This window comes from Hippopotamus amphibius, chromosome X (genome assembly GCF_030028045.1).
Source record: "Hippopotamus amphibius kiboko isolate mHipAmp2 chromosome X, mHipAmp2.hap2, whole genome shotgun sequence".
Lineage (NCBI taxonomy): Eukaryota > Metazoa > Chordata > Mammalia > Artiodactyla > Hippopotamidae > Hippopotamus > Hippopotamus amphibius.
This window is the reverse complement of record NC_080203.1, coordinates 75,716,172-75,742,055: the sequence shown is the minus strand read 5'-3', so window position 1 is coordinate 75,742,055 and position 25,884 is coordinate 75,716,172. Positions and strand designations below refer to the sequence as shown.

Below are 25,884 nucleotides of genomic sequence, written 5' to 3'. Positions count from 1 at the left end.
ATTTTTTTTGAATTTACCAAGGCTCGATTTATGACCCAAAATGTGATCTATCCTGGAGAATATTCCATGTGCACTTGAGAAGAATGTGTAATCTGCTGTTTTTGGATGTAATGTCCTATAGATATCTATTAAATTCAGCTGATTTATTGTGTCATTTAAAGCTTGTGTTTCCTTATTAATTTTCTGTGTAGATGATCTGCCCATTGGTGTAAGTGGGGTGTTCAAGTCCCCCACTGTGATTGTGTTACTGTTGATTTCCTCTTTTATAGTTGTTAGCATTTGCCTTATGTATTGAGGTGCTCCTATGTTGGGTGCATATATATTTATAATTGTTATCTCCTCTTCTTAGATGGATCCCTTGATCTTTATGTAGTTTCCTTTCTTGTCCCTTGTAACATTTTTTTATTTTAAAGTCTATTTTATCTGATATGAGTATCACTACTCCAGCTTTCTTTTGATTTCCATTTGCATGAAATATCTTTTTCCATCCCCTCACTTTCAGTCTGTATGTGTCCCAAGGTCTGAAGTCGGTCTCTTGTAGACAGCATATATATGGGTCTTGTTTTTGGATCCATCCAGCCAGTCTGTATCTTTTGGTTGGTGCATTTAGTCCATTTACATTCAAGGCAACTATCGACATGTATGTTCCTATTACCATTTTCTTAATTGTTTTGTTTTTGTTTCTGTAGGTCCTTTTCTTCTCTTATGTTTCCCTCTTAGAGAAGTTCCTTTAGCATTTGTTGTAAGGCTGGTTTGGTGGTGCTGAATTCTCTTAGCTGTTGCTTGTCTGTAAAGCTTTTGATTTCTCCCTCGAATCTGAATGAGATCCTTGCTGGGTAGAGTATTCTTGGTTGTAGGTTCTTCTCTGTCATCACTTTAAATATATTGTGCCACTCCCTTCTGGCTTGTAGGGTTTCTGCTGAGAAATCAGCTGTTAACCTATGGGAGTTCCCTTGTATGTTGTTTGTTGTTTTTCCCTTGTTGCTTTTAATAACTTTTCTCTGTCTTTAATTTTTGTCAGCTTGACTACTATATATCTTGGTGTGTTTCTCCTTGGGTTTATCCTGCCTGGGACTCTCTGTGCTTCCTGCACTTGGGTAGCTATTTCCTTTCCCATGTTAGGGAAGGTTTCAACTATAATCTCTTCCAGTATTTTCTCAGGTCCTTTCTCTCTCTCTGCTCCTTCTGGGACCCCTATAATGTGAATGTTGGTGCATCTAACATTGTCCCAGAGGTCTCTTAGGCTGTCTTCAGTTCTTTTCATTCTTTTTTCTTGATTCTTTTCTGCATCAGTGATTATCAGCATTCTGTCTTCCAGCTCACTTATTCGTCCTTCTGTTTCAGTTAATCTGCTATTGGTTCCTTCTAGTGTATTGTTCATTTCAGTTATTGTGTTGCATATCTCTGTTTGTTTGTTCTTTAATTCTTCTAGGTCTTTGGTAAACTTTTCTTGCAACTTTTCGATCTTTGCATCCAATCTTTTTTCAATGTCCTGGATCATCTTCACCATCATTATTCTGAATTCTTTTTCTGGAAGAGTGCCTATCTCCTCTTCATTTAGTTGTTTTTCTGGTGTTTTATCTTGTCCCTTCATCTGGTACAAAGTCGTTTGCCTTTTCATTTTCTCTGTCTTTCTGTGGCTGTGATTTTCAGTTCCACAAAATGGAATACTGCTGATACTGCTTGATACTGCTGTCTGCCCTCTTGTGCAGGAAGCTGTCTAGGAGGCTTGTGGGTGCTTCCTGATGGGAGGGACTGATGTTGGGTTGGACTGGGTGGGTGGAGTTCAGTAAAATTTAATCCGATTTGGTGGGTGGAGCTCAGTGACACTTTAATCTGCTTGTCTGCCAATGGGTGGGGCTGTGTTCCCACCCTGCTGGTCATTTCGCCTGAGGCGACCCAGCACTGGAGCTTACTGGCTCTTTGGTGGGGCTAATGGCGGACTCTGGGAGGGCTCACGCCAATGAACACTTCTCAGAACCCCTGTTGCCTGTGCCCCTGTCTTCTCGGTGAGTCACAGCTGCCCCCCACCTCTGCAGGCAACCCTCCAACACCAGCAGGTCGGTCTGGTTCGGTCTCCTATGGGGTCAGTGTTCCTTCCCCCTGGGTCCTGGTGAGCACACTTTTTTGTGTGCCCTCCAAGAGTGGAGTCTCTGTTTCCCCCAGTCCTGTGGAGGTCCTGCAATGAAATCCTGCTGGTTTTCAGAGTCTGATTCTCTGGGGATTCTTCCTCCCGTTGCTGGATCCCCAGGTTAGGAAGCCTGACATGGGACTCAGAACCCTCAGGACTTCTGTGGTATAACTGTCCTCCAGCTTGTGAGTCACCCACCCAGCATTTATGGGATTTGATTTTAATGTGATTGCGCCCCTCCTGCCATCTCATTGTGGCTTCTCCTTTGTCTCTGGATGTGGGGTGTTTTTTTTTGTTGTTGAGTTCCTGTGTCTTTCTGTCAGTGATCGTTCAGCAGTTAGTTGTAATTCCGGTGCTCTTGCAAGAGGGAGTGAGTGCACATCCTCCTACTCTGCCATCTTGATTCTTCCCTTCCTTTGATTTCTGAATTTAGTTATTTGCATCTTCTCTCTGTCTCTGTCTCTCTCTCTTTTCCTTTACCAGTCTAGCTAAAAGTTTGTCAATTTTCTTCCTCTTTTCAAAGAACGAACTTTTGGATTTATTCATTCTCTCTACTGTTTTTCTATTTTCTATTTCTTTTATCTCTATTCTAATCTTTATTGTTTCCTTTCTTCTGCTAGCTTTGGATGTAGTTATCTCTTCTTTTTCTAGTTCGTCAAGATGTAAAGGTCAGTTATTGATTTGAGATCTTCTTTTTAATGTAGGCATTTACAGGTATAAATTTTCCTCTGATTATAGCTCTTGCTGCATCTTGTGAGTTTTATATGTTGTGCTTTCATTTTCATTCATTGGAAAGTATTTTCTCATTTTCACTGTTTTCTTCTTTGATCCCTTAGTTGTTTTAAGAGTGTGTTGCTTAATTTCCACATATTTTTGAACTACTCACTTTCCCCCTGTTGTTGTTTTTTACCTTTACTCCATTGTGGTTCGAAAAGACAGTTTGAATGATTTCAATCTTCCTAAATGTGTTGAAACTTGTTTTGTGGCCTAACATATGGTCAATCCTGGGGAATGTTCCATGTCCATTTGAAAAGAATGTGCATTCTGCTGTTGTTGGGGGGAATGTTCTCTCTACGTATCTTTTTGGTCTAATGGGTTTATAATGCTGCAAGTTCTCTATTTCCTTATTGCCCTTATGCCTAGATGTTCTAACTATTATTGAAAGTGGTATTTTGAAGTTTCCAACTATCACAGTAGAACTGTCTTATTTTTCTTCTCAATTCTATAAATGTTTGCTTTCTACACTTTTGTGCTCTGTTGTATAGTATAAATAGGTTTATAATTGTTATGTATTCCTGATTTGATCCTCTTATCCATATATAATGTCTGTATCTCTTGTAACATTTTTGACGTAAAGTATATTTTGTCTGATATTAGTATAACCAACCTCAGCTCTTTTTGGTTACCATTTGCATGGAATATTTTTTCCATCCTTTCACTTTCAACCTACTTATTTCTTTGAATCTAAAGTAAATTTCTCATAGAGAGCATACAGTTGCACCATGGTTTCTTTTTTTAATTCACTCTTCCCAATCTCTGCCTTTAATTGGAGACTTTAACATACATTTAATGTGTTTACTGATAAGGAAGGCTTTCTGCCATTTTGCTATTTGTTTTCTCTTTATCTTATACCTATTTTTTCTCTCATTTATTACAGTAATGTCTTCTTTGGTATTTAGTTGATTATTTGTAATGAACCTTTTTGATTCTCTTCTTATTTCCATTTGTACATTCAAAGAACATTTATTTTGTAGTTACCATGGGAAGTACATTTAACACCCTAAATTTATTATAATATAGCTTGAATTGATACCAACTTAACTTCAATAACATATAAAAACTCTATTATTCAATTCAATCCAATCCAATCCCCTTCCTTATGTTGTTGTTGTCACAAATTACATCTTTAGACATTGTGTGCCCAATGGCAGATTTATATTTTTTAATTCATTTGTCTTTTATGCCATGTAGGAAATAAAGAGTGGAGTTACAAACCAAAAATACACTGCTAGCTCTTATGTTTACCCATGAAGTTCTCTTTACCAGAGAACTTTATTTCTTCATGTAGCTTCAGGTTACTGTCTAGTGTCCTTTCATTTAAACTTGAGGGACTTCTTTTTTCCCCATTTTTTCTCGGGCAGGTCTAGTGTTAACAAACGCCCTCAACTTTAGTTTATCTGAGAATGTCTTAATTTCTCCCTCAATTAAAAGAACATTGATTTATTTACTTGGCTGTGCTGGGTCTTAGTTGTGTCACATGGGATCTTTAGTTGCAGCATGTGGGCTTTTAGTTGTGGCATGTGGGATCTAGTTCCCTGACCAGGGAATTGAACCTGGGCCTCCTGCATTGGGAGCAGGGAGTCCTAACCACTGGACCACCAGGGGCTTCCTTCTCCTGCAATTTTGAAGGAGAATTTTGCTGAATATAGAATTCTTAGTTGACAGTTTTTTCTTTCAGTGCTTTAAATATGTCATCCAATTGCCTTCTGGCCCCCATTGTCTCTGATGACAAATCAGGTTTTAATCTTATTGAGGACCCTTTGTGTGTGATTAGTTGCTTCTCTTTTGCCACTTTCAAGATTCTCTGTTTGTCTGTCTTTTAATAGTTTGATTGTAATAAGTCTTGGTGTGGATCTCTTTGCATCTATCCTTCTTGGAATTTATTCAGCTTCTTGGATGTGTAGATAATGTTCTTCATCAAATTTGGGAAGTTTTTGGCTCCATTTTCTTAAACATTCTTTCTGACTTTCTCTCTCTCTTTTTCTTCTGGCACTCCCATAATGGTGTCCCATGGGTCCCTTAAGCTCTGTTCTCCTTTCTTCATTCTTTTTTTCTTTCTGTCCCTTGGACTGGGTAATTGCATTCATCCTATCTTCAAGTTCACTGATCTTGTGCCTGAAACTTCTAGTGAATTACTAGCATTTTAACAGATTTCCTTGAATGTCAGGAGTTTTTTAAGGTGAGAAAAGATACCTCTTCCAGTCTTTAAGGTCCTCTCAGGCGTTTTCTGAGCATGCTAGGTGCCCTGGGCATTTCCCCATATACACAGGTGCTTTTGACTGCCTTAAATTTCCAAAGAAACACTCTCTCTGGCTCTTCTTCCCAGGCCTTGTCTATTTTATGGCTAAACTGCAATCTTTTGCCTCAGGAATCTGTGGGTTGTTCTCTACCTTATGATATTTTCAAATCTACCTTACGATATTTTCAAATAATGCTTGCCACTTTTCTGATCTAGTTGAGTTCCAAGTTAGGCGCAACAGAGATGAGTACCCTGCATCTGTCATCCAGGTAGCCCCTGACAGGTTAGAATAAATCTACACAGTAATTTTCAAATAAGGTCTACTCTCTTCCCTCTTGAACCATGGTCTAGGGTTCTATACTAGGAACATATTTTTGAGACTGCTGCCCAGTTGGAATGGGATTAGGACAAGGGCAAGTAAAAATGCCATAAAGTTTTCCTACCATTAAAAAATTAGGTATCTTTTTACTTGTACCATGAGCTGTTATTTTCCTTTAACAGTTTATCCCAGTGGGCATTGCATTTGAACTAAAATTACATGGTACACCTTGATATGACCTTTAACTTTTATTTATTTAATTTGTATTTTGATCAAAGTTATAGCCTAATAACATGCACATAGTTTAGAAAGTCAAATATTACCTAAGTCTTACAATGACACACAGCAGTTCTCTAACTTATCCCTTCACATTTCCAATTTCTACTCCCAACAAACAGCCACATTTCATTCTTTTGGTTGCTTCTAGTATTTCCCTCTATATGCTCAAAAAACACAAGAAGGTTGGTAGTTCTTTTCAATATTTAATAAGTTCTACTGAATTCCTTCTATGGAATATTATGAATCCTACTACTATCTCCCACATCCATCTACACACACATTTCACCTTGTCTCATACTTCACATTTAATTATCCCAGAATTGTTGGCCAAACTAACATTCAATGTTTAAAGTTATGGTGACAACAAATACTGTTCACAGCTGAGCCATGTGCTATATAGTATGGGTACTTTTCCTTCCTTGGAAATCTTTTTCCTGGAATTAATAATTACCTCACCTTATATGTTGTTTAGCTTTCTATGTACTTATCACTAATGTATATCAATTCCTACATATTTATCACTAACTCATGCCACACTCTTTGACAAAACTGTAATATTCTTCTCAGTATTGTCAACCACACCAGGCAATCTGTGAATTCTATTTTCTCCTCAGAACCTTTCCCTTGAAGCTCTCTAATTTGGACTGTTTGATTTCTAGGCCTCTGTACTGCTGGTATGTGGGATCTTCTCCTCACTATCATCCTGAGAAATCCTGCTGTTGTCTCCTGCATTGGATCCTCTGTTTCCTGGATCATATGTCTTCTGCTTTCTGCATTTATTGCCCTTGTTTTGTGGGGTACCTACTCCAAGATTCCTGAATTTGCATGTCTGAAAATATCTGTATTCTATCCTTGCAATTGATAATTAGTTTTGCTGGCTATAGAATTTGAGGCCTAATGTCTTCAAGCTCTCAGTATTGTTGATAAGAAGTCCAAAGCCATTCTGATTTTAGAAACTTTTTGTGTGACCCCAAATTTTTCTCCTTATAATCTTTATAGCTTTTAGAATAATTACTTTCCCTCTTTGCTCTAAAGTTTTATGATATGACTTGAGATCTGTTTTTCCTTTATGGTTCTGGGCAATGAGTGGGCCCTGTCAGTCTGGAAATTTATGTCCTTGGGTTTGGGGGAGATTTTCTTTTATTATCTCTTTGATAATTTCCTCTCCTTAATTTTCTTCTCAGGAATTATTCTTATAGGATATTAGACCTCATGGATTAATTCTTTAATTTTCTTATTTTTCTCTTTCCCATTTCTCATCTCTCTACCTTTTGTTTTCTTAGAGATTTCTTCAACTATTTCTTCCAACACCTTGTTGAAATTTTTTTTAACCATTTTAGCCATTTCTAAGTGTTCAGTTCAGTGGCATTAAGTACATTCACAAAACTGTGCAACCATCACCAGTATGCATTTTCATAACTTTTTCATCATCTTAAACATAATGTACACATCCATTAAACAACAACTCCCTATTCCTCCCTCCCCCTAGTCCCTGGTAAACTCTACATCTACTTCCTGTCTCTATGAATTTGCCTATTCTAAGTACCTCATTTCAGTGGAATCATACATTGTTTGCCATTTTGTGTCTGGCTTATTTCACTTAGCATACTGTTTTTAAGGTTTATCCATATCATAGTATGTATTAGAATTTCATCCCTTTTAAAGGCTGAATAATATTCCATTGTATGTAAATACCAAATTTGCTTTTCCATTCATATTTTGATGTATATTTGGGTTGTTTCCAACTTTTGGCTTTTTTAAAACAATGCTGTAGTAACATTGATATACAAGTATCTGCTTTCAATTCTTTAGGGAATATACCTAGAGGTAGAATTGCTGGCTCATATGATAATTCTATGTTTAGCTTTTGGGGGACCTGTCAAGATGTTTTCCACAGTGGCTGCACAATTTTACATTCCCACCTGTAAGGCACAAGGGTTCCAATTTTTCCACATCCTTACCAACACTTGCTATTTTCCATTTTACAAATAATAGCCATCTTAATGAGTATGAAGTGGTAACTCACTGTGGTTTCTTATGATTTTAAAGTTGACTTTTTCTTGATTTGGCATTTGCTTGACTGCTGTAAACCTTTGCCTGTTTTCCAGAGTTTTGACAAAGTTGTTTCTGACAGTTTGTTTGTTTTTCTATGCTTCTGTGGAGTGATGGGAGCTTGGCATTGCCTACTCCATTATCTTTTAAAAATTTTATTTATTTATTTATTGGATTTATTTTTTTATTGGCTGTGTTGGGTCTTTGTTGCTGCACATGCGCTTTCTCTAGTTGCTGAGAGTGGGGGCTACTCTTCATTATGGTGCATGGGCTCCTCATTGCAGTGGCTTCTCTTGTTATGGAGCACAGGCTCTAGGTGCATGGGCTTCAGTAGTTGTGGCACATGGGCTCAATAGTTGTGGCTCATGGGCTCTAGAGCACAGGCTCAATAGTTGTGGCACACGGGCTTAGTTGCTCCACAGCATGTGGTATCTTCCTGGGGCAGGGCTCAAACCCATGTCCCCTGCATTGGCAGGTGGATTCTTAACCACTGTGCCACCTAGGGAGTCCCTACTCCATCATTTTTATATGGTATATCTTGGTATATGTCCCATGGGTGCTTCAGAAGAATGTATATTCTGCTGTTATTGGGTGACGTGTTCTATAAATGTCAATTAGATCCTCTTGCTTGATGGTGCTGTTGAGTTCTTTATCTTTCCTGATTTTCTGTCTAGTTGTTCTATCACACCCATGATATGAATAGATAAAACTAACTTCTTCCTCCCAATGATGGTAAGAAAACTTAAGGTAGCTTAGGGAAGAATATAAGCAAAAGTTTCCATGACTTTCCAAGAGCCTGATGGCTTGCAGGTCTGCCTCTGATGATTCATCTCCCACTATTTCCTCATATGCCCTACAGACATAGTAAATTATTTATAGTTCCCCAAGACCATGTGTTCTTTTACCTCTCTCTGGCTTTGTACATGCAATCACTTTTCCTGAAATGTCCTCTCCCTTGAGTACCTTTAAAGATTCAGGTCATATATTACCCCCCTTATGAAGCTTTTGCTGGTCACATAGAGCAACTTGAATATATCTTTCTTTGGAGGCTAATTTATGATGAAGCTAATTTAAATCTTCAAAGTCCCTCACTTGGACAGACCCTTTCCAAGGTCCTGAGAGAGGCCCTAACATTATTTTACAAGGGTATATATCCCTTGTAAAATAATATATATATTATATAAAATATAAAAATATCTATATAAAATCTAATTTGCAAAGTAAGATATTTAACCATATTCAGTTAAGACTTTTCTCCAGTCTGACAGTTCCTCTATCAGACCTCCCCCTTGTGTCGAGTGGCATTGGAGTGGCTAAGAGAAAACTGAGTTGTGGATAGATTTAGTTTTGGTTTAGTGGGATATATTTATGTGGTTTGCAATGACTTACGTGTACAGTTAATTTATTGCTAATGGTGTAGGAATGGCTTCAGGAATGTTCCCATAACCTGATGCCTTGACTCACCCAGCATCTTTACATAAAAAAGAGAGAGCCAGAGGTAGTATAGCCATATGAATGTATCTATAGTGCTTTGTCTTAGACATGTTGGGGAGCAGAGGAGAAACAAAGCTTGAAATATACAAAGTCCAAAGTTTGTGGAAAATTCTTCCAATCATCACATTTAAATTTTAAGTGAAGGATTTGTATTTTTAATGATGCCTACTCAAAATGAAAGTTTCCTCCTTTCAAAACTAGAGTCAATTCAGCATGTACAACTATAAACTATAAATGAATCCCTTTTTTATTGGGGGGGGTGGGGGTGGCTGCGCCACATGTCTTGTAGGATCCTAGTTCCCTGACCAGGGATTGAAACTGGACCCCTGGCAGTGAAAGCTTGGAGTCCTAACCACTGGACTGCAAAGGAATTCCCCAAATTCCTGTTTTTGAAGAACCCAAACCTCCTAGCAGTATTACAAACAGTGAGTACAGCTGTATGTACAGTCACACGTTTTATGCATCTCATCTGCTATGTACTGAATTGTGTCCCCACACTTTCCAACTTTATATGCTGAAGCCCTAACACCCAATGTGTCTGTATTTGGAGATAGGGTCTTTAGAAGGTTATTAAAGTTAAATGAGGTCATAAGTGTGGGGCCTTGATCTCCTTGGATTGGTGGCCTTATAAGAAGTAGAAGTGAGAGAGATTTTTCTCTCTGTGTGTGTGCTAAAACAATAGGGCATGAAAGGCTCTTATTAGAAACTCAACACTGGCTGGACCTTGATCTGGGACTTCTAGCCTCCAGAATGGTGGGAAATAAATTTCTGTTTAAGCCACCCATTCTGTGATATTTTGTTATGGCAGTCTGGGCACACTCATACACCATATGTCAATAATAAAAAGCAAATTTTGACCAAACACACTAGAGAAATGATTGAATTATCTTTCCAGTCTTTCTATTTAATTAATAAAACATGTCAGAATGGTTTTGGATTTTGTGATGTTTGTAATATCCTTAAGCTTTTTTTAAATTTGTGAATTGTTGCAGTATCTTTTAGCATTCTAAATACTCACTTGTACCTAATTTTATATTCATAATTTGTTCTTTTTCTTAAATAGCTCTCCCCCCACCCCAAAGGAAAAAAACCGTGTAAGCTTCAGCTCTACAAAACCTAGATCCATCATTGCTCTTTATAATAGGATTCAAGCCAATGTTTCCATATCTGTGGCCCCTTTAGATTTTGAATCTTTTCAGAGCAGGAACTGGTTCTTCACCATTGCTTTTCTAACACCTGAAAGAATGCTGACACATAGTAGTCATTTAATAAATGATTGTTGGTTGAACTAATGAACCAACAAACGAATAGAAAAGATAGAGGGTGTATGTTAATTAGTTGAGGAAGTGAGTAGTCTGGAAGATTGGCTTGGAGGATTTGAGAGAGTGAACATGGAGGCAAGAGGAAAGTAGTCAAAATGACCAAAGAATGCTAGTTCCTTTTGAAAAATGATGATTAACCTTCCAATCTAAGGTCACTCCAGAAATAGGAAAGGGCTGCTCACTGATACAATGACTGAGTCTTAAAAGAAACCAGTCCTCTTGTTTCAAAATGGAGTAACAGGGGTCTCTTCTCTTGCCCAAGTATCTTTGTGGATCTTTCCTTACTCCCCTCTACTACTCAATCACTAGTTGTGTTACCTTGGGGCCAACCAGCTAACTCTTTAAGACACAGTTTTCTCTTCTATAATGTAGATAAATACCTCACAAGGTTGTTGTGAGGATTAAATGAAATAAGGCCTGTGAAAGCATCTATCACAGCACTTGGCATACAGTAGGTGCTCAATTAATGTTAGTTTCCTTTCTTTTATGCTTCATTTCAGTGAGGTCTACTAATTCTCTCTCTCTTTTTTAACATTTATTTATTTATTTATTTGTTGGCTGCATTGGGTCTTTGATGCTGCGTGAGGGCTTTCTCTAGTTGCGAAGAGTGGGGGCTACTCTTCATTGTGGTGCACAGGCTACTCATTGTGGTGGTTTCTCTTTGTTGTGCAGCACAGGCTCTAGGAGCATGGGCTTCAGTAGTTGTGGCACATAGGCTCAATAGTTGTGGCTCATGGACTCTAGAGTGCGGGCTCAGTAGTTGTGGCACATAAGCTTAGTTGCTCCGTGGCACGTGGGATCTTCCCGGATGAGGGATTGAACCTGTGCCCCCTGCATTGGCAGGCAGATTCTTAACCACTGTGCCACCAGGGAAGCCCTACTAATTCTCTTTAAAAGAAGCAGTCTCTTCATCTTCCTAGGTCCTTATCCATCTGTTGTTAAGAAGAAACTCTATCTCCTTATGGGGATACTCTTCCTCCCCTGGAATTCTTTCCTTCTTATAAAAGAGTCCTCAAGTTTGCAAGGCTAATGTGTGATCTAGCAGGAAATGCAGACACTTTTCATGTTAAGAGTAAAAGGACAAGGAGTTCAGTTCCAATTTGTACAGACATTTTGTTACCTTGGCATGTGCTTAGAGCAGAAACAAGAAAGCAGTAATTAATTGAAGGTCTCTACTGTGCAGCGTTTTAATTAATTCATCTGATTTTATTAAATGGTGTAATTTGAAGAGGTATTAAGCATAAAGCAGCTGGTAAATTCCCAGTGCCTGAGTCTGCTCTCTAGACACGTTCCTAGTGGGGCTAGGCAGAGATGATAGCTCCATATCACTGCCAGCAAGTCTCATTTCAGAAGGTCTGCTTCCTGGAGGTACATGCCAGGGAAGTAACTGTGCGATATTATCCCAGAAAGGGAGAGTTGCTGGCTGCAAAGGTTAGGAGAGAGCATGATGCAGACAAATGCTTTTGGGTCCATTAAGTCAGCACAGCTGCCACATGGGCTTCCAATTCTATTCAGAAGTGGGCAAAATTCAGGTTGGAAAAATGCTTCATGTAGTATGCTTGTGTGTGGATTGGAGCAAAAGAAGATTAGAGTGGGCAATAGGGCCTCATATAGTAAGCAGTTAAGAACTGAAGGCGAAAGCAAGTTATAGGAGGTGGCCACTCCCTGTCACTGTCCCCTCCTGCTGCCACAGCCGCCAGCACCTCCCCCCCCCCGCCTCCTTTGCTCAGGTGCAGAGGGGAGGGCTTGGAGGATCTTGATTTCTGTTGCTTTCATTTCACCAACAGTTGGCAGCTCTATCCATTGTAGGAATTAGCTCCTCAAATTTGTTGTGACCATATTAAGGAAATATTCTTGGTTTATAAAAACCAAGAAAAATTGCATACAGATACAATGCAATTTCCACAAATGGACTTTCCTCTTTTTAGATGTAAATTATCTTTGTCTATTTGTATCTTTTTTTTCTTTCCTCTCAATTTTTTTTGGCCATGCCATGTGACTTGTGGGATCTAAGTTCCTCGACCAGGGATTGAACCCAGGCCACCTGCAGTGGAAGCATGGAGTCTTAACCACTGGACCACCAGGGAATTCCCCAGTCTTTCCCCTCAGTATTAGAGAAAGGATTATCTTGTATCCTGCTTAGGAGTAAACCCCTAACCTGGGCTCCAGATTTTATCTCCCCTGGAACCTTGAACTCTTAATTACTGCCTTTCCTCTCAATCATCTTAAATGCCTCTCACTTCATTCCATACTTCTCCACAGTAACAGACCCCCACAGGTCATTTTCCTTAAACAAACACCTTCTCTTAAACCTGTTGCCCCTTGGAACACTGTCTAGGAAAATAAAAGCAAAAGCTTCTCAGCTGTTTGCCCTTAAAGTGTCATCTCCCCATTTCCTGCTACTTTCTTTGAAGCAATATTAGAACTAAAAATTGGGCTGTGAACAGCTTTGCAGGGAAGCCTTCACTCACTCCATTAGGCATTATTAGTCACAACTTCACTGCGTTCCCACAGTACTGTGTTCATCCTGCTTTATACTTAGCAATTAGAACTGTAATTTATCTTGTTTACACTATATTATTATTTACCTCCTTGTATTTGTGTCACTTCTGCTAACCCATAAGTCCCTAAAAGGAAGTGAAGTGACCTTTATCTTGGTGTCTCCAGAAAAGAATATTTCATAATCGGTGCCCAATAAGTGTTGACTGGGAGAGAAGGGGTTGCTGTGCTAACAGCTATCGAACCATGACCATGTGCTAGTTTTTCTGTGAGACAGGGGTCATTATACTTTCTTTACACATAAGGAAACTGAAGTTTATAGAGTTCAAGGAGCTTGCCTAAAGTCATATAACTATTCAATATTAGAGCTATAATTCAAATTCCAGTATTTCTGATTTTAAAATCTATGCCCTTTCTACCATGTTGCTTCCAATATCTTACACTGAGTCCAAATTCTGGTCCTACCAACTCTCTTGTGCCTTCACCCCATTCTCTTGTGGTTTCTGACCTCACAAAGATATGCCAGTGCCCTGATCCCTATTTTCTCCTGGTTTGCCTGCCCCCTTTTGGCCCTACATTCAGCCTAGACCACATGATTATACTCTTGAACCCTCTTTCACCACCACCTTCAACCTCTGTCTCTTTGTCCCATCTGTCTGGAATAATCACCACTTCAGGTCAGCCCCCGCAATGTGCCTTCTCTGTTCTGTCACTATTGCAGAAAACTGCACCATGGCACAGACTGGTATCACCAATCTATGGTTTCCAAATGCAGATGCAGTTTGCAGGCTTCTTCATGATCCTTTCACTCATCTCTGGTCAGTTTCTTCTCCCATTCTTCTCAGTTACTGTTCCAATATTTACCACTTTCCCTAATCTCGCTATGGACCTCTTATCTCTTCATTCTTGAACATTTAGGACAGTTCTGTGGTTTTGCTATCATAAAAAAAAAAGTTAAGGTGAGAATCCTTATACATATTTCTTTCTTCACTTGAGATTTTTTTCTAAAATGGCAAGCTTCTTGAAAGAGTTAGCCCTACCTGCTGCTGTCATTTCCTTTACCTTCTTACCTTCTATTCACCACTCAACATATAGTTGTCTGGCCTCTGTCCCTTCTACTCAGTGATGTTCTTTTTTTTTTTTTTTCCTTTTTTTTCTGGCTGCGCCATGTAGCATGTGGGATCTTAGTTCCCCAACCAGGGATGGAACCTAGGCCCCCTGCAGTGGAAGTGTGCATTCTTAACCACTGGACCACCAAGGAAGTCCCCTGATGTTGTTTTCTTTTTTTTAATTGAACTATAGTTGATTTACAATGTTGTGTTAGTTTCGGGTGTACAGCAAAGTGATTCAGTTATACATATATATATATTCAGATTATTTTCCATTATAGGTTATTACAAGATATTAAATATACTTCCCTGTGCTATACAATATGTCCTTGTTGTTTACCTATTTTATATTTATCTGTTTGTATATGTTAATCCCAAATTCCTAATTTATCTGCCTCCCTTTCCCCTTTAGTAACCGTAGTTTATTTTCTACATCTGTGAGTCTGTTTCCGTTTTGTAAATAAGTTCATTTGTATCATTTTTTTTAGATTCCACATATAATTGATGTTCTTCTCATCAAAGTAACCAATAGCCTCCATTTTGCCAAATTCTAATTCATACTTCTAAGTCTATAGCTTATTGGACCTCTCAGCTATATCTGACACAACTCAGAATTCTCTTCATCTTAAGCTTTCAAATTCTGTTTTCCATAACCCTACTCTGGTTTTCTTCCTTATAAGTATTAGCTAATAGTTACTGTGTGTTTATCAGGCACTATTCTAAGGACTTTATATTAATTACATGTACATTTAAACCTCAATCGAAGCTTAGAGGTGTAGTAATTTGCCGGAAGTCACATAACCGGTGTGTGGCAGAGCCTGGAGGATATAAAATCATACAGACTGGATCCAGAGCCAATGATTTTAATCACTGTGCTATACTGCTTATCCTTAACGTATTTTTTCAGTCTCCTTTGTGAACTCTTTTTTGCTGGTCCTTTAAACACTGAAAATCTTCAAGATTCCCTCCTTGGCTCTCTGGTCTTCTTCTTACACACTCTCCGTCGGTAATATCTATTTACTCTCATGGTTTTAACCACATACTCTTGAAACTCAGATCTCTATACAGTTGTGACTTATCCCCTGAACTTTAGACTCTTAAATCCAATTGTATCTTGGTCGGATCCACTTGGGTGTTCTACTGGCACCTGGTACTCAATGTAAAAACTGGCTTACTTGTAGTGCTCCTCCTCCTGTATTCATCATGCAGTAATGTCATCCAGTCATCCAAACCAGAAAACACAGTGACATCCTAGATTTATCCTTCTCCTTTACCTTCAGAATCCAATTAATTACTGAGCTGTGATAATTCTGTCTCCTAAAAATTTTCTCTTGTCTTCATCCCTACTTCAGACTCTCTTCATCACGTGCCTGATATATCGCAACAGTCTCCAGCCTGGCCTGTCTTAAATCTATCCTGAATCATCTCAGCGAAACACAGATCTGACCATGTCACTGCCATTCCATGACTCAGTACAGCAGGTACATTCTCAGTTCTTTAGCATGACACAGCTTTCTGTGGTTAAAAGCATGGACCCTGGAGTTAAACTGCCTGCTTTGAATCTCAGCTCTGATGGTGTGCCACTTTGTGCAAGGTACTCAATCTCTTTCTGTCTCAGTTTCCATATTGATATTACAATCATGAGAATTACATGACATATCATATAAGGCACTTAGAACACTGCCTGGCATACAATAAGTGCACAGTAACTGTTAGCTATTGTCAGTGTTATTACCTAGTCTCATCTCCTCTCATTCCCTCCTTCAAGTTTATATCCTGGTAATACTACACTGTTTATAATTCCCTAAAGGTGTCATGCTGTTTCACGGCTGTGTGCCTTTGTATTGCTATTTCCTTAACCTCCTATGCTTTCACACACTTACCTGCCTAGCTAATCCTTGGCTCGGTCCTTAGCCAGACATCATCTTCAGGATATCTTCCCTGACCTCCATGTCCCCATGCCCCTGCCCCAGTCTGTGTAATTTGCTTTTTTCTGTGACCTTATAGACTCTGTGCATGCCTCTAACATAGCGTTTAACACAGCAAATTGAAGTTGTCTATGTATGTCTATCTCCCCTGTTGGACTGTAAGATCTTTGAGCAAAGGGATATGTCTTTTACTTCTTTGTACCCTCAGCACTTAGCACTGTGCCCAGCATTACAGGAGGTGCTTGTTGAACTGAACTGCTTCCCTTTTCATGGAATAACTAGTTAGGTATCCACATTTGTGGCTCACTTGACCAGGAAAACAATGTCTCTCTTTCTCTTTTACCAAGCTGGTCTTTCCCATTTCAATACATTCCACCACTGTCCAACGAAATGTTTGAGTCAGAAACTTTGATTCCTCCATTTCCCTCACCCTCACCCTGACATATTATGTCAGTTACATCTCCAAAATATGTCATTCTTCTCATTTCCCACTTCTACCACCATCATCTCTCAACTGGCACTGGCTTCCTAACTGGTCTCTATATTTCCATGCACACCACCCACCCTCCACTCCACACCACAGCCAGAGTAATTTTAAAATGTACATTAAATCATGGTACCTCTCCTAGTTAAAAGCCTTCAGTGGCTTCCCACTCTGTTAAGAATGCAATCCAACTCCTCACCATAGCCTACAGAGCCCTGTAGGATCTGGCCCCTTACCCCTTACTCACTAGCGCTAGTCACAGCAGACTTCTTCCAGTACCCAGAACACACCAAGCTCTTTCTTGCCTCATGGTCTTTCCACATGGTTGCCTACTCTGCCTGGAACACTTTCCCTCCAGTTGATTTTTTTTAACCTGGCTGGCATTTCTCACCCTTTGAGTTCTAGCCTTAAATATCACATCTTCAGAGGGTCTTTCCTAGTGAGCCTACTTAAGTCCCTCTGTTAGTGTCTACCTCTGCATTTTGTGCACTTCCATCATGGCTCTTACCACAGTTTATAATTATCTTCACTTATTTTTTACTTGTCCTGTAGTCTGTCTTCCTCACCGGGTTGCATATTCCATGATGCAGTTACCACATTTACAATGGTCACCATTGTAGCCCCAGCACCTGGCACAGTGTCAGGCACCTCATTAGCATTCAGTAAATATCCCTTGAATGACTGACTTGATAACTCAATCATTCAATCCGTAAAGTAGGGTGGCTATGTGAACTTTCTTTTTGGTCTCTTCAGTAAGAAAAACTTTACAACTTCAGGTAGCATTTTAATTGGTAAGATGAATCATCTTGCTTAACCTAGTTGAGAAGTATTGTAGGAGATCCTCATCAAGTAAGAAAAGGAAACACTTTTTAAAAGTCTGAAAGTTAGGTCCTTTATGCTTCTGAGTGACTCAGGAGTAACGACTGTAATTACTACAAACCAGCAGGTCTCAACGGGGGTGATTTTTTGCCTCTTCCCAGGTGACATTTGGCAATGTCTGTGGACATTCTTGGTTGTAAAAACTGGGAGATGCAGGGAGTGTACTCCTGGCATCTAGTGAGTAGAGGGCAGGGATGCTACTCAGCATCCTGTAACACATAGGACAGCACCACAACACCCCCCGACAAAGAATTATACCACCAGAAAAGTTAACAGTGCCAAGGCTGAAGAACCAAAAGAGAAACAGGACTAATATCTACTTTGTGAAACATAGCAGAATGATCAAATGTAAGTGTCAGTGTTCTAGAGGATTTGTAAAACTCAATAATTGAAGCTCTTGTTTCCTAAGATTTATTTCTGTTGTTTAGAGCAGGTTTCTGTTTGTTTGTTTTAAACAAAGAGTCCATCGATGGGCTTTAGAACATTGCTGTATGCTCTAAAACTGTATCCGAAATTGTGTCATTGTAAGCATTTATATGGGAGGAAGGGCCGTCAGATTCTCAAAAGGGTCCATGACCACCGAAAGATTAAAAAGCTGCTGGTATGGGAAGACCTTTGTGTTACCTGGACTGTACTTTAAAAAGTCATTATTTTGTGGAATACGGGTTCTGCAAAATGCTTGCAAATATGCATCCTGGAGGGGTGTCTTTTAGAGCTGCCTTGGGAGGCAGGCAAGTGTGAAGGAAGCTCAGCCTGCTTTCTTCCTAGTTTGGGGGCAATACAGGTTTCACTGGGCTGTTAGGAGACCACGTGAGGGAACTTATATAAGCCCTATTGAAGTGTTAGGCACACAGTAGGTGCTCGACAAATTTTAGTTTTCTTCCTTCTCATAAGGTTATTGTGAGGATTGAATAAAATAATGCTTTGAGAACTAAATGAAATAATGCATGTGGCATGTTGTGTGGTCAGAAGTAGATATTTAACAAATGCTTATTTTTCCCCATGTATTCTTTATACTAAAACCATGGATCTTATCCGTAAAGTAGACAAGAAGGATAAGCCCCAAACTCGAAAAATTTGAGTTTCAGTCTTGGCTCTGCTGTTTTATTAGCTGATCCTAGCCAAGTTACTTGGTGAGTCTTATTTTTCTCATAGGGGGATAATGCTTACATCCCAGGGTTGCTAAGAGACATAAATGAGATAATTTATGTAAAGTACATGGCATATGGATATACTTACATGGGATATAATTGGTGCTTAATAAATGTTCTTTTCTCATTCCAACAGTTTATAGATTCTACTTCTATGAAGCTTTTCTGCAATAGAAGGATAGTTTGCTGAATGCCTGGTATGATAATCTTATCAAAATATAAAACTCAAATATAAAATTTCTAGTATTTGTCTTTACTCATACTCACATTTGTTCATATAAAATGATAATATGTCATTTAAATATGTTTAAAATATTTTGTTCCATGAGCTCTGTGTCAGCAAGGGCTGTTAGGCTAAATCCACATAGCAGGGGCCGCAGCCTTGCCCTCCACACACCACCGACGGGCAGCGGCGGGGAGGAGAGGCGAGTCCCCGAGGGTGGAATGAGAAGAACTGCCCCATTCACCAATGGCCTAGGCCCTGCCTGGGAGAGCGGGACATCACCACATCGATTTATGAAAGAGGGAAGAATCAAGATGGCGGAATAGGAGGATGTGTGCTCACTCCCTCCTGCAAGAGCACCAGAATTACAACTAACTGCTGAACAATCATCGACAGAAAGACACAGGAACTCAACAACAAAAAAACCACCCCACATCCAGAGACAAAGGAGAAGCCGCAATGAGATGGTAGAAGGGGCGCAACTGCATTAAAATCAAATCCCATAAATGCTGGGTGGGTGACTCACAAGCTGGAGGACAGTTATACCACAGAAGTCCTGAGGGTTCTGAGCCCCATGTCAGGCTTCCTAACCTGGCAGTCCAGCAACGGGAGGAGGAAGCCCCAGAGAATCAGACTTTGAAAACCAGCGGGATTTGATTGCAGGACCTCCACAGGACTGGGGGAAACAGAGACTCCACTCTTGGAGGGCACACAAAAAAGTGTGCTCACCAGGACCCAGGGGGAAGGAACACTGACCCCATAGGAGACCGAACCAGACCGACCTGCTGGTGTTGGAGGGTTGCCTGCAGAGGTGGGGGGCAGCTGTGACTCACCGAGAAGACAGGGGCACAGGCAACAGGGGTTCTGAGAAGTGTTCATTGGCGTGAGCCCTTCCAGAGTCCGCCATTAGCCCCAGCAAAGAGCCTGTAAGCTCCAGTGCTGGGTCGCCTCAGGCCAAATGACCAGCAGGGTGGGAACACAGCCCCACCCATTGGCAGACAAGCAGATTAAAGTGTCACTGAGCTCCACCCACCAAATCGGATTAAATTTTACTGAGCTCCACCCACCCAGCCCAACCCAACATCAGTCCCTCCCATCAGGAAGCACCCACAAGCCTCCTAGACAGCTTCCTCCACAAGAGGGCAGACAGCAGTATCAAGCAGTATCAGTAGTATTCCATTTTGTGGAACTGAAAATCACAGCCACAGAAAGATAGAGAAAATGAAAAGGCAAACGACTTTGTACCAGATGAAGGGACAAGATAAAACACCAGAAAAACAACTAAATGAAGAGGAGATAGGCACTCTTCCAGAAAAAGAATTCAGAATAATGATGGTGAAGATGATCCAGGACATTGAAAAAAGATTGGATGCAAAGATCGAAAAGTTGCAAGAAAAGTTTACCAAAGACCTAGAAGGATTAAAGAACAAACAAACAGAGATATGCAACACAATAACTGAAATGAAAAATACACTAGAAGGAACCAATAGCAGATTAACTGAAACAGAAGGACGAATAAGTGAGCTGGAAGACAGAATGCTGATAATCACTGATGCAGAAAAGAATCAAGAAAAAAGAATGAAAAGAACTGAAGACAGCCTAAGAGACCTCTGGGACAATGTTAGATGCACCAACATTCGCATTATAGGGGTCCCAGAAGGAGCAGAGAGAGAGAAAGGACCTGAGAAAATACTGGAAGAGATTATAGTTGAAACCTTCCCTAACATGGGAAAGGAAATAGCTACCCAAGTGCAGGAAGCACAGAGAGTCCCAGGCAGGATAAACCCAAGGAGAAACACACCAAGATATATAGTAGTCAAGCTGACAAAAATTAAAGACAGAGAAAAGTTATTAAAAGCAACAAGGGAAAAACAACAAACAACATACAAGGGAACCCCCATAAGGGTAACAGCTGATTTCTCAGCAGAAACTCTACGAGCCAGAAGGGAGTGGCACGATATATTTAAAGTGATGACAGAGAAGAACCTACAACCAAGAATACTCTACCAAGCAAGGATCTCATTCAGATTCGAGGGAGAAATCAAAAGCTTTACAGACAAGCAACAGCTAAGAGAATTCAGCACCACCAAACCAGCCTTACAACAAATGCTAAAGGAACTTCTCTGAGTGGGAAACATAAGAGAAGAAAAGGACCTACAGAAACAAAAACAAAACAATTAAGAAAATGGTAATAGGAACATACATATCGATAATTGCCTTGAATGTAAATGGACTAAAGGCTCCAACCAAAAGACACAGACTGGCTGCATGGATAAATCCACATAGCATCCAATACAGCAGCACCATATTCAGTTTTTTTAATTTATCAAGCACTTACTGGGTACCAAATTCTCAGCACTGAGGGATTTAGAAGAAGCATGTCCGTGGTTGTAAGGAGTTTTACCAATATTCCTGACAATAATATCTAAAATTTAATTTATATTATTTATATATTATATATGAGTAATATATTTACATGTTTTATTTATATATGCCAGCTATTGTTCTAAGCATTTTACCTAGACCAATACATTTAATACTCATAATAATCCCCATTTTATAGGTGAGGAATCTGAGGCACATACAAGTTAAATAATTTGCTCAGCTTGTCTAGTATATATTGTTACTATGATCACTTCATGGAGCTGGTCAATGAAATTAGGTCTGTCTGATAAATATGTTTAATTTTTATGTTTCAATTTCAATAATTTACTTACATTTTTTAAGTAGTCATGCACACATGGTAAAAACTTCAAAAGGTACCAAAAGGTATACAATGAAAAGTAAGTCCTGACTTCTGTATTCTGGTAATGATACCGTAGCTTTTATCAGAGTAACCATCATGATAAGTTGAAGGTATTAGAGAACATCCAAAACCAGGCAGAAACTAGAGGAAATTCAACTCTTGAAAGAAGGGAACTATGCTGGGTAAGGCTCATTAGTTATATATGTTTTGTGTGGTAATGTGGTAGAGCTCAAGCAGAAAGCTGCAGGCTTACTAGCCTAAGAATTCAGAGTACAGAGTTCAAAATTCCCAGAGTCTCATAATATAAGATCCAAAATCTCCAGGTTCAAATAAAAATTCACTCATCATACCAAGAATCAGGAAAATCTCAACTTGAATGAGAAAAGACAATCAACAGATGTTAACATCAAGATGACACATGTTAGAATTACCTGATAAGGATTTTCAGGTAGGCATCATAACAATGTTTCATAAGCAATTAGAAGTATTCAGAAGCATGCTAGAAACAAAGTGAAAAAATCAAAAGTATCAACAAGGGAACAGAAAACATAAAGAATGGACAATTTAGAACTGAAAAATACAATAACTAAAACAAAAAAACTTACTGGATGGGCTTAATGGGAAAATGGAGATGACAGAGAAAAGAATCAGCAAGTTTGAAAGTAGAACAATAAAAATTACCAAATCTGAACAATAGAGAGAGAGAATAGACTGAAAAATAGTGAACAGAGACTTAGGGTCCTTTTGGACAAGACAAAAGAGCAAACATTTGTGTCATCAGAGACCCAGGAGGTGAAGATAAATAAGATGACACACAAAATATTCAAAGAAATAATGGCTGAAATATCCCCAAGTTGGGTGAAAGATATAATCCTAAAGATTCAAGAAGCTGAATGAACCTAAACAGGATAAACCCAAAGAAACCCACTCCAAGTCATACCATAATCAGATATTTGAAAAATAGACAAATGACCAAAACCAAAACCAAAACCTTGAAAGCAGACAGAAATGATGCATCATTTTACGTTTCCACCATTATGGAAACAATGATTTGAATGATAGTGGATTTCTCATCAGGAACCATGGAAGCCAGAAGAAAAAGGCACATTTTTTAAGTGCTGAAAGAAAATAACTGCCAACTCAGAATTCTATACCTGGTGAAAATATCCTTTGGGAGTAAAAGACAAATCAAGACATTCTCAGATAAAGGAAAACAATAAGAATTTATCTTCATCTGACATACCCTAAGAGAATGGCCAAAGGAAGTTCTCCAAACAAAGGAAATGATAAAAAAAGAAATCTTAGAGCATCAAGAAGGAAAGAAGGACAACATAAAGAGTAAAAATACAGGTAAATAGAGCAGTTTCCTTCTCCTCCTGAGTTTTAAAAATTATGTTTGATGGTTGAAACAAAAACCATATAACACTGTCTGATGTGGATCTCACTGTATGTAGAGGAAAAATTTAAGATATATTAGAGAGGAAGGTAAAGGGACATAAAGGCAGGTAAGGCTTTTATAGCTTACTCAAAGTAGCAAAATGTTGATACCAATAGAGTGTGATAAGTTACATATATATAATTTAATACTTAAAGCAATCATTTGAAAACCTATATGAAACACTCAGAAACACTGTAGATACATAAAAGTAATATTCTTAAAAAATATTCAAGTAATCCACAGGAAAGCAGGAGGAAAAACAGGGAGCAAACACAAAACAAACAATAAACTGGCAGACTTAAGCCCTAATAAATCAATAACTACATTAAAGGCAAACATATCAATAACTACATTAAAGGCAAATGGTCTAAACACACCAGTTAAAAGACTGAGATTGGCAGAATGGATTAAAAAAATGACCCAATAATATCCTGTCTATAAGATAGTTACTTTAAATATAATGATATAGAGAAGTTGAAATAAAAATGATGGAAAAAGATATACTGTGTAAAAAGCAATAAAAAGAAAGCATGAATGTCAATTTCTTAAATAAGCAAACCTATACATACCATATGATCCAGCAATTGCATTCCTGGGCATTGATCCCAGAGATATGAAAAATTATACTCAAACAAAAACTATACATGAATGCTTAATTTTAATAGCCATAAATTGGAAACAACTCAGATGTTCTTCAAAGCATAAACGGTTAAACAACTATGGTATATCTATACCATGGAGTATTATTCAGCAATAAAAGAGAATGAATTATTTATTCATGAAACAACTTTGACAGATCTCAAGTGATTACACTGAGTGAAAAAGCCAATCTCAAGAGGTCACACACTACATAATTCCATTTATATCACATTCTCTAAATGAAAAAAATGGTGGACGTGAAGAACAGATTAGTTATTAGAAATGGGGTGGGGGAAGAGGAGAAGGCAGCAGCAGTTATAAAAGAGTAGCACAAGGGGGGGTGTCTTTGTAGTGATGGAACAGTTTTGTACCCTGACTGTGGTAGTGGGTATATCAATCTATACATGTGATAAAACTGCATAGGACTAAACACACACACACACACACACACACACACACACACGAGTGAGTGCATGTAAAACTGGTCAAATCTGAATAAGTCTGTGGATTGTACCAACGTCAATTTCCTGGTTTTGATATTGTACCACAGTTATATATTACCATTGGGAGAAACTGAGTAAAGGGTACATGGGACCTCACTGTACTATTTTCACAATTGTCTCTGGATCTAAAACCATTTCAAAATGAAGAAGTTGAAAAAAAATCGTTGGATGAGATGGGATAAAAAAATTCATTGGATGGGATTAATAGAAGATTGAATACTAAAGAAGAAATAATTAGTAAACCTGAAGATAGATCAATGGAAATCATGCAAACTGAAGCACAGAGAAAAAATATTGGAAGAAAAATGAGAGTTTCAGTGACTTGTAGGACACTATCAATCAATCCAACACATGTGTAACTGGTGTCCCAGAAAGACAAGACAGAGAGAACAGGGGAGAAAAAGTGAAGTACCAGCTGATAATTTTCCAAATTATATCCAAAACTGCAACCCACAGATCCAGGAACTCAGGGCATCCCAAACAGGATAAATACAAATAAAAGTACACTAAGGCAAATGGTCAAAGTTCTGAAAACCAGAGATAAATTTAAACAGGCAGCCAAATAAATAAGGCATATTATACATAGGGAAACAATGATAAGACTGACCTTCCATCAGAAACAATGGAGGCCAGAAGAAAACAAAAACTGTCAACGTAGAATTTTATATCCAGCAAAAATATCCTTCAAAAATGAAGGCAGAAAAAAAAATTAAGAGCAGATAAGTAAAGGGCTTCTGCTTCTGGCTGTGAGAGGAAAGAAGACGTGGAATTATTTTCTCTTTGGAAACAACTGGAAAATTGACAAAATGTATGAAACATTTATTTTCAGACATTGAACAAGAGCCAACACAAGATCGTGATCTGAGAGAAAAGGGATACAAATGAGGTGAGTCCTACCATCACCCCAGCTTTCTGCCTGGAGGTAATCCCTGGACTGTAGTATAGGAGTGGGATCCAAATAGAGCCTAGCAATCTCCAAGTAGAGAAGACAGAGACTAGAGTTCTGAAAGGCCAGGGCAATTAGAAATTGTGAGAATGGAGCTAAACCAAAAAGAAAAGATTAATAGAAATATGCATAGAGGCCCCCTTGAGTCTTTTGATAAATGCCAATCTAAACATGTACATGGTAAAACTTCATAAAGACAGTCTAGAAAAACTTCCAGGGAAACAATTACTTAGAAGTTGTAAGATGAACACTTCCCAGAGTTCACACAGGGCCAAGATGGAGAGACCTCACTGAATACATGGGGTATAGGTAGAAACTTCAGAGGAGCAGTGCCTTCAAAATGAGCTAAATTAGCCCTAGAGTAAAGGCTACTCAAGCTTTACTCTAAATATGCTTAAAAACAAACCTTGAAAGGATCAAATTGATCCACAATAATTTATCCACTTATCTGATATCCACAGTATCAGGAAAAAGTACAATCCTCTCTAAATCAATACAAAATAATCCAGCACTCAAGAATGCAAAATCATGATGTTGGATATCCAGTTAAAACATTACTAAACATATAAGGAAGCAGGAAAATGTGATCTACAACTCAGAGAAAATCAGTCAACAGAAACAGACTCAGAAATGACAAGAGATAATGGAATTACTAGACAAGCCCCTGAAAACAGCTATTATAAATATACTCCATATGTTAAGGGATGTAAAGAAAATGTGAAC

General features: G+C 38.7%; 1 protein-coding gene across 9 annotated transcripts in view; it reads right to left on the bottom strand.

Annotated features, from left to right (window-relative positions):
• Positions 1-25,884, bottom strand: part of HDAC8 (histone deacetylase 8) — a 240,559-nt gene that overhangs the window by 108,278 nt on the left and 106,397 nt on the right. For 6 of the 9 annotated variants that reach the window (XM_057717478.1, XM_057717481.1, XM_057717479.1 and 3 more), the window contains one exon: positions 18,755-18,831. The exons of the other annotated variants lie outside the window; for them this stretch is intronic. In XM_057717478.1, coding sequence (XP_057573461.1) covers positions 18,755-18,831 — 77 coding nt within the window. The remainder of the gene's footprint in view (positions 1-18,754; positions 18,832-25,884) is intronic. 9 annotated transcript variants of the gene reach the window in all.